The following is a 9,786-nucleotide window of genomic DNA, read 5'->3' on the forward strand; positions in this document are numbered from 1 at the left end:
GACTGGTGTTGCAGGCTACGACACGCGGGAGCTGAGCGGTGCATAGAGCATTGGACGAAGACTGTTAGCCCAGTGCGATGTCCGGAACACTCTACTGGCTGCTGCTGCTCGGTACTGGCTGAGCGTAACTGGCTGATCATTATCCTTTGTACGAATACTCATCCCGTACCAAGCTAGCTCGAGTACACGAGAAAAAACTATCGTACCATGTATGCCGACCCTAGTACCCTGAGTGTTAACGTCGTATTTCTGTACGGGATATTGACTATGTACGGGATCGGTAGCTCTCAAGCCTCACAGGCTCATCATTGCAGGAGTACAAGTCAACCAAGCCTCTTGCACGGTCGATAAATATGTTGGTAAAGACATACCTGGCAATATGGCGGTAAACACACGCCTGCCCACACACGCTCTCTAGGCTGCAAATTTCTGGTGGTGAGAATGAAAGGTCTGTGCCAGAAATTTGCAGCCTGGAGAGCGTGTGTGGGCAGGCGTGCGTTTACCGCCATATTGCCAGTGTGTCTTTACCAGAAGAAAGCGCTCCACTTTCAAATCGCTAAGGCCTGGCCTTTCTGTTAGGCAGTACCGTCAACTAGGATGAACTCATCTGCTTCACTACCTCTCCCTCTCTCTCTCTCTCTCTCTCTCTCTCTCTCTCTCTGTCTCTCTGTCTCTCTCTCTCTCTCTCTCTCTCTCTCTCTCTCTCTCTCTCTCTCTCTCTCTCTCTCTCTCTCTCTCTCTCTCTCTCTCTCTCTCTCTCTCTCTCTCTCTCTCTCTCTCTCTCTCTCTCTCTCTCTCTCTCTCTCTTCTCTCTCTCCTCTCTCTCTCTCTCTCTCTCTCTCTCTCTCTCTCTCTCTCTTCTCTCTCTCTCTCTCTCTCTCTCTCTCTCTCTCTCTCTCTCTCTCTCTCTCTCTCTCTCTCTCTCTCTCTCTCTCTCTCTCTCTCTCTCTCTCTCTCTCTCTCTCTCTCTCTCTCTCTCTCTCTCTCTCTCTCTCTCTCTCTCTCTCTCTCTCTCTCTCTCTCTCTCTCTCTCTCTCTCTCTCTCTCTCTCTCTCTCTCTCTCTCTCTCTCTCTCTCTCTCTCTCTCTCTCTCTCTCTCTCTCTCTCTCTCTCTCTCTCTCTCTCTCTCTCTCTCTCTCTCTCTCTCTCTCTCTCTCTCTCTCTCTCTCTCTCTCTCTCTCTCTCTCTCTCTCTCTCTCTCTCTCTCTCTCTCTCTCTCTCTCTCTCTCTCTCACTCACTCAGTCACTCCTTTCTTACCGATTGCCGTGCTTGTGACTTTATTTCCCCTGCTGCCGTGCTCATATTAGTTGTCTACCTTCCTTTGTAGAGTGCACATCATTGCAAACCTGATGAGGGCTATATGCCGAAACGTTGTTTTAACTACGAAAATGTGTTCGAACGTTGCAGTGTAAATAGAAGGGAGCGAGTCCGCTCCATCTGTAATTCTTCTTCTCTGTTCCGTTTGTCCGCTTATTTTTATATATTTTTCTTTTCTCTTTATCAGTGGGACCACTGTCATTAGGTTTAGGCCTGTTTTGGAATTCCACTCTAAATAAAGCCAAACAACAACAACCACCACTATATTTATCAACCATAAATACAGCTGCAGTGGTGTCTTCAACTTCATTCGCCCGAGTCAAGCTCCGTATGAAGACATCCAAGAAGAAGATTGCCTGATGAGTCCAGCGGGGACGAAACGAACGTAGCAATCCAGCTATGTCGTTGCTGTGTCATCTTCTATGTGACATGCGCTAATTGATGTACCAGCCTGCTATGCCGGATACCGCCAGCCATGCATCGACCAGGCGCCAGGCGCGAACTGATGGTGGTGGTGGTGGTGGTGATGGTGGTGAGAAGGAGAGCTCTGTGCCAGAAATTTGCAGCCTAGAGAGCGTGCGTGGGCAGGCGTGTGTTAAGGGCGCGTTCAGACTGGCGTGAATAGCCGCCGGAAAGCTGCAGCGTAATCCCGGGAATCGCAATCACACTGCACGTGTATCGCTGGAATGGCCAGTACATGTGAAGCTTCGACATTTGAAAAAGTTGAGTTGACTCAGTTTGAGTTGGATATCAAAATAAACTAATTCAGTCTGTTGAGATACTGGATCATTGTGCTTGTCGACGGAAAGAATACTATGTCCGGATTGTTTGGTGCTTGGGTGGCATTCATCCGCTCCGCGATCAGAGTATGCTTCTCGTTCGCAGTAAGCGTTTTGCCTGCAGAGCGGCCCGCAAAAATCACCACGTACAGCTCCATGAACTCCCTCTCCATTGCTGAGTCGAACAAAGATTTCGGCATGATGGGAGAAGTTGGCAGTCTAGAAGTCAAAACTCAAAACTCAAAAGCATGCAGTCAGACTGCAAGAGTAGAGGCTGAAATAAAACGAAAAGACGGAACATGTGCTGCAAGGATATCAAAAGCGCTCTGCGTGCCGCCGGAATATGCATTCCACTGGCCTGCAGAGTGGTGGGAAACCTTTTCCGTGTTTACGCTGGCGGGAACGTCACGTGAGCGATTCACCTTGACAACTTTACCATTCCGCTTGTTTTTTACGCCAGTCTGAACGCGCCCTTACCGCCATATTGCCAGGTGTGTCTTTACCACCGTATTTATCAACCATAAATACAGCTGCAGTGGTGTCTTCAGCTTCATTCTCCCAAGCCTCTTGTACGGGCAAACGAGAGAGCTTGGAAGCTCAGGGCCCTACGCTATGCTTTTATGCTTTTTTGCCTAGCTCATCGTACATGTTATAAGAACTGAGGCAAAAGTATTTGCAGAATTTATTGCGGATTGTTATTTCTCTAATAATCATCTACTTTTGGTTTGCTCCTTCTTTTCTTTTTATCTCCTTATACTGTAAATCAACAAATTTTGGCCGATGAGAAATAGAAACCTCTCTATTAAAGAGGTTAAGATGCACGTTATTTCCGACGTGACGCGCAATTTCACGTCAAATTTGAAATCGATCGGTATTTTTGCTCTCACATGCATCCATTGCTCAATCATGCATCATTTGCCTATGACAAACTTTGGCCTGCGATTTATTTTGGCCGGTTGGTACCAAGCGGCGAAATCAGTGAAATTAAATCGCCAGCGAAAATTAGTTGATTTTAATACAGTAATCGGATTTTCTGGCCTTTTTGAAGTAATACATGTACATTGACCTGTTGAGCCAATGACGACGCCTAATGCATGGTTGCCTGTGGAGCACATTACATAAATTAGCAGTCTCCTAAAATACGTATCCTGTCCGACGGCAAAAGAGTCTGCAGATTTAGTTTTTCTGCGCGTCGACCGGATGTCTGCAACGCGAAAGTTCAGCTCGCATTATTTGGCTCGCACGTCGAAAAATCAACGCGAGTGACCTGCTGCTCACGTGGAAATTTGGACATTACATAACTTTACAGTCTCCTATAATACGTATCCTGTCCGACGGCAAAAGAGGCTGCAGTTTTAGTTTTTCTGCGCGTCGACGGGACGTCTGTCCTGACGTTCACTGGGACCGGCTTAGACTCTGCCGATCACGGGCGTTCTGGACTCGACGGGATGTCTGTCCTGACGTTTCCTGGGACCGGCGAACTGTGCCGATCACGGGGGTTCTGGAGTCGACGGGATCTCTCTTCCGACGTTTCCTGTGACCGGCGCTGAATCGCTCGTTCACGCTTATTTTGGAGACGACAGGATCTCTCTTCCAAAGTACATGTATGTTAATGCGGACGCATCCTGTCACCTATTCGGCGTCTATTCTAATTTAATTTCCTCCTCGTCTCCCTATTTCTTTCCAAATCTCCCTCTACATCAGGGAGTCGTATACATAATACGACGAATATTGGTACGGTACGGGACAGATACAGGAGCCCGCAAATATTGTGGACAGCTGTTATGTACAATCCTGTAGAGCCTTTGTAGTCACAGATACGGGACAGATACGGGACAGATACGGGATAGCTCCAGCCGTGACACAAACAAACAAACAAACAAACAAACAAACAAACAAACACACAAACACCAAATTAAAGCGGTGTGGACCCTGGCTAGCGCCAGACGTTACTGAAGTAACGTCTTCTGCATAGCTACGGGAATAAACACAATTACAAGTGCAAGCTCAACAGTACCGGAAGAAAAAAGAGCAAAAATGGCTGTGAAAACAGTCGACAGAGCAAAAGTGGCTGTGAACACAGTCTAAGAGTATGGAGCCTCGGGAGGGAGCCTTATAACCGATGCTGCTCACAAGTCACAGGTAACCGTACGTACAACTTTGAACTTTTTTTCCTTTGTCAAAATTTTTTTTTAAATGTTTGGCACCTATGATTACAGAATGGCTCAGACCACGCAGTGGTTGCCAGCTATTCTGGATTATATGAAGAATGTGATGTCGAACATATCAATGTGTTTGGCCTAGTTTCCTAACTCTTGATAGCTTTTTTGTAGTGAAAATTCATGAATTTTGTGATTTTATTTGAATCCTTGGTTTTAACGCATGCGTGGAACACCAGGTTTCGTTGATAAAAGCCCTTGTTCCCTCTATGTTCTTCGGCCTTTTGAATAGCGAGCCTCGGAACAAGCATATTATGTGCATTATAACACAGGGAGGGTCAGGGTTGGGACATTGATATGTTCGACATCACATTCTTCATATAATCCAGAATAGCTGGCAACCACTGCGTGGTCTGAGCCATTCTGTAATTATACTTCAGAATGCTCTGTCTCCATATCAATGTGATTTTGTAGCTCTCTGCCAGTGGTTGACAGCTTCGAGAGAACTGCCTGAGCATATTTCTCATCATGCTGGGGTCTAATAATAGAGCTTCTGAAAGACCGACTGGCTGCTCCAGTCTCGGCTGCTGCTTTCAAGATATCATTCGTAGTAGTACCAGCATCCGCTGTTGCGGATGCAGAAGCACTCTGCACAGAGTGTGCTTTGAAGATACTAGTATCGATACCCGCACGAGATACCATTGGGTGTTGACCAGTGTCATACCTGTCAGTTTTTTTCCTGGACGGAAGGAATTGCTGATCTGTAATTATTGTCAATATTGATAGAGCGGTATTGATAACCAGCTTTGTACAATGATGCCAGGAAGTTGACAATCGTGGCTATATCACTTGAAAAGGGATCATTGTTCCGTTCACGACACCAGCCCATCCATTTCTTGAATAGGGAGTCGTACGTCTTCGTAGATCTCTGCCTCCATGATCCAAGGAGGAGTTCTGAAGCTTCCTCAGAAACATTCTGACTGGTGTACTTTCTCCTGAGATATTCCACGCGGCTAGACGAGGGACTATCTCCGGTTCGTTTACGCTGTGCGTCGGCTGAATCAGATCTGGAGTGCTGGGAAGCAACAGGGGCTCCTCTACCAGCAGGTCCAGGAGGACTGGATACCACGGTTGACTCAGCCATACCGGTGCAACAAGCACTATCCGAGATTTCTGAGGGCAGACCTGTGCTACTACTCTGCTTATCAGGTTCCAAGGTGGGTTGGCATAACCCTGACACTTTGTCCAGTCCAACGAGAAGGCATCCATGTCTATCGCATTTGGATCGGGACGCCGGCTCACATACATCGGCAGGAGATGTGTCAGCCGAGAGGCAAACAGGTCTACATTCATGGGACCCATTCGAGCAAAGATCTCCTGGAATACATCTGGATGCAACATCCAGTCCGATCGATCTTTCATCACGCGAGACTCGTCGTCTGTAACTGTGTTCAGTGATCCTGCTAAGTGAGTGGCCTGGAGAGTTATCTGTCTTGCCATGCACCATGTCCACACCTCTTTGGTGAGGCGATTGAGGTCGGGAGACACAGTGCCTCCGAACTTGTTGATATACGTCAAGGCTGTGGTGTTCACGGTCCATCTTCAGGTGAACCAGAAGATTTCGACTTGACTTCAGAAATGCTTTTACAGCCAGGAAGGCTGCTAACGGCTCCAAGCAGTTTATATGCATCTCTCGTTCCTGACAACTCCACGGACCGCCTGTTTGGGAGTTCTGGCAAGATGATCCCCAGCCCACTGTCGAGGCATCCGTCTCTATCACCAGGTCTGGTTTCGGCGTGAGAAGACGACGACCGTTCCAGTCTGTCAGGTGATCGATCCACCAGTCCAATTCCTCCAGAGCTTCGCTGCTCAAGAGACAAGGATGATCGTAATTCTAAGATCCCTCCCCTAGGGCTTTCTGCAAACAGCCCTGAAGGTTTCGATAGAACAAAGGACCTGGTGGAATCGCATGTGCAGCATGGCTCAGTTTGCCCAACAGGTGAGTTACAGAAATTGCTGAGTGTGTTTTTTTTCCTCTCGCAATTTTTTGCATCTGATCGTGTTTTCTCCACGGTAAATTTATCTCCCGGCAATCTGATCGTCAGATTCTCGGAGTTCACCGGTATTAAGCCGAGAAAATCTATCTCCTTGGTGGAGTTCGGTTGTGGTTTCTGGTAATTCACAATGAACCCTAGATTCTCCAGGAGGAAAATCAGACCGGCCGTGTGGTCGTTTGTCTCGTTCTCCGCCATGCTCAGGATATCGTCGATATGAATAATCACCCTCAGTCCTGAGTGTGATTATCACCGCCCTTGAGGTCTTGGTAAAAACCCGCGGGGCTGACGATAGTCCGAACGGCAGACAGTTCAACTGATACATCTTTCCCTGCCATGCAAAACGCAGCAACTTTCGCTGGTCTGCGGCAATATTCCCTGGCAATGGGAATCATGAAGTGCGCATCTTTCAGGTCGACTTTCGTCATGAAATCGCCTGGTCTCAGCAGATCTTTCAACATGTGTATACCCTCCGTTTTGAAATGGGACACTTCCACAAATGGTTCGGAGCTTTCAGATTGATAATCGGTCTTATCGCTCTGTCTTTCTTCGGGACAGCGAAGAGTTGAGACACAAACTGATTGTTCGTTTGATCTGCAGGCATTACTTCGGAAATCGCATGTTTGCTTTGTATTGCGACAACTTCTGAGGAGATCTTTTTCGTTTCCTCCTCTTGAAATACAATCTCCCTTGGGGAAACGGTTTGAAAGGGTTCTTGAACAAAGTGAATTTTGTAACCCTGAACACATCCTGCAACCATGCATTGGGTCGAGACACTTTGTGTCAGGTCTCTGACACCCATTTCCAAGCTCGGGTATTGAAACTTCTGAAATGGCCTGTTTGTTCGCCATCAAAGTTATTTCGAGGGAGATTTTGATTTCTCCTCCTCCCGAAACACTATCTCTCTTGGAGAGTGAGATTGAAAGGGCTTCTGAAGCCACTGAATTGTGTAACCCCGAATACATTTCAAGACCCACTGGTCTGAGCTGATTGCATTCCAGTCTTGTGCAAGCATTGCTACACTTCCCGCAATCGGGAACTGGTGAAATACGACACTTTCTGTCATGTCTTTTTCACCCATCTGCTGGAGAGCACTCACAACAGAAGACATTGAGTAGTTTTGAAAACTCTTTATTTCCTTTAGAGGAAGGGGTAAAGGCGGATGGCTCACTTTGCTGACTCCTGACGACTTCTGTCGTTGGGCTTCCTGTTGAACTGGGGATTGTACTGGTTTCCGCTGTAAGGTCGGAACCGGTTGCCGTTCTGATTGAAACTGCCCCGATTTGAATGGCCTCCCCGTGGGGCATGGTTGGCTCGGCCTCCTCGAACAAACGATCCGGTGGAAGCCTTGCCACCTCGCGAGGACGCCGCCTGCGACAAACATTTGAGCTCTTCGCTCCGTTCCTTCGCTTTTCTGGAGAAGCCATCTCCAAACAGCTGGGGTGCAGACGTTTTGAACGTATCGTCATCTTCTGCCATTTCGGCAAGGTCGCGATTCATACAAAGAATGGCATTTCGCCGCCTTTCTCTATTCAAATGCATATTTGCATTGCCAATAAAAGCCAACGCCTGTTGGCATGCTTCGACCGTGGCTTGTACGGTGAGAGTCTCTTTCCCAGCTTCCTCTAGTACGTAGGTCAAAGGACCTACGGCGTCCAAAAGCAAGGCCTGTTGTTTCGACAGGGCCTTGTCTCGCGACTTGGTCGCAGGGTGTAATCGGGACTTCACCATCTTGTCCATGATGGGCGCAGAGGCCACATCTACTTTGGGGCGCCCAAAACGACTACGCCATTGGCGTCGAACTTCGTTCGAGGTAGTTGTTGTAAATTTCTCCCGAAAGAATTCCACAGTATCCGAGGACACTTTGAAATCCTGAGACGATTTGTCAAGCAAGCTTGACTCGTCCATTTCCTCTTCTGACTCACAGTCCGAGGGGTTGGGGATCTCACGGGTTTTACCCGGTGTTGAAGAAGCTCTTGGCGCCAGAGCGGAAAACGAAATAGAGGCACTTCGTGCCGGGTCAGGGCGGGATTGAGCCGCTTCCAGAGCAGACACTCGTTCCGCAATACTTGAAACGTCTGAGCCGATTTGCTCCATCACCTGCGAGACCTTTCCAAACTGGCTCATCATGTCCGCCATGATCCTCGATGACTGACCAGCAGCATCGGGAGAGGTAAAGGAGCTTGCAGACGAGTCCATCCTTGAGAGTGGACTTGACAGTTTGACGATTGAAAGGCGGTCTACAGTAAGCACAGAGACACACCAAGTTAGAAATACAACCAAGAGGAAGTACTGTACAAGACAACAGTCGATAACGAGATCGAACAGCTTGCCAAGAAACTTACTTCGAGCGAGCTAGAAAAAAGGCCGAAGAACATAGAGGGAACAAGGGCTTTTATCAACGAAACCTGGTGTTCCACGCATGCGTTAAAACCAAGGATTCAAATAAAATCACAAAATTCATGAATTTTCACTACAAAAAAGCTATCAAGAGTTAGGAAACTAGGCCAAACACATTGATATGGAGACAGAGCATTCTGAAGTATAATCAGGGGATGGCCCACGCCTGGTAAAAAAAAGTAAGTAACGAGAGAGCTTGGAAGCTCAGGGCCCTACGCTATGCTTTTTTGCCTTGATGACCTAGACAAAAAAAAGCATAGGGATGTTATAAATTCTTTAAAAAATCCTCTTTTTTTAACCTGGGATTCGAACGCGCACTATCGCGCGCCCTGCATGCATCCCCCGATACACTTCGCATACATACTAATTCTTCCAAGTTGCTTTACATTGTGATCTTGCATTTGCCCGCTGCACTGGCCCACATTCTGCTGCCACAACTCGGGGCCAAGCTACAGCTGCTCTTGTCTTGCCTGCCTGCCACTCCCGGTATGGTTTCCATTCCATTGCGTATCTTGGTGCCGACAGGTGGAATGCGCTGCCTCCATCTTGTCGCCTGGCCGAGTCGCCTGCTTTGTTTCGCGCTCACACAAAGTCTCATTTAGGGTTCCCAGTAAAAAGGCAACATTGCCTGTTGGGAAATCCCTAACAAAATAAGAACAAATAATAATAATAATAATAATAATTTGAAAGCCCTATTTGAATATGCATTGTGGCCAGCCGTCTTTGATGGCACGGTACGGTAGGGGATAGGTACGGGACAGGTACGATCGAGGGTAATACGACACCGTCTAGCTGCCCGCAATATTCAAATAGGGCTTTCAAACGCAAAATAATAACGTGAAGCAACTTGGAAGAATGGGTATAAATACGAAGTGTATGGGGGAATGCATAGAGGGCGATATAGTGCGGGTTCGAATCCCAGGATATGCCTGAAAAAAAAGATAGGAGAATTGAAAAATTATTTATAACATCCTATGCTTTTTTGCCGTCAGATACGGATAGCGCCAGGCGTGACACAAACACACAAACAAATTATTATACCAAACGAGAGAGCTTGGAAGCTCAGGGCCCTACGC

The 9,786-nt window shown here is 47.5% G+C and overlaps 1 protein-coding gene across 1 annotated transcript in view; it reads right to left on the reverse strand.

Annotated features, from left to right (window-relative positions):
* Positions 1 to 140, reverse strand: part of LOC135812812 (serine/threonine-protein kinase Chk2-like) — a 4,210-nt gene extending 4,070 nt beyond the window's left edge. Inside the window, exon 1 of the mRNA XM_065326029.1 lies at positions 1 to 140. This exon is cut by the window's left edge and continues 1,108 nt beyond it. Within this exon, the coding sequence (XP_065182101.1) occupies positions 1 to 140 (140 nt within the window).
* Between the last annotated feature and the right edge of the window lie 9,646 nt (positions 141 to 9,786).

The sequence above is a fragment of the Sycon ciliatum genome, chromosome 3 (assembly GCF_964019385.1).
Source record: "Sycon ciliatum chromosome 3, ocSycCili1.1, whole genome shotgun sequence".
Lineage (NCBI taxonomy): Eukaryota > Metazoa > Porifera > Calcarea > Leucosolenida > Sycettidae > Sycon > Sycon ciliatum.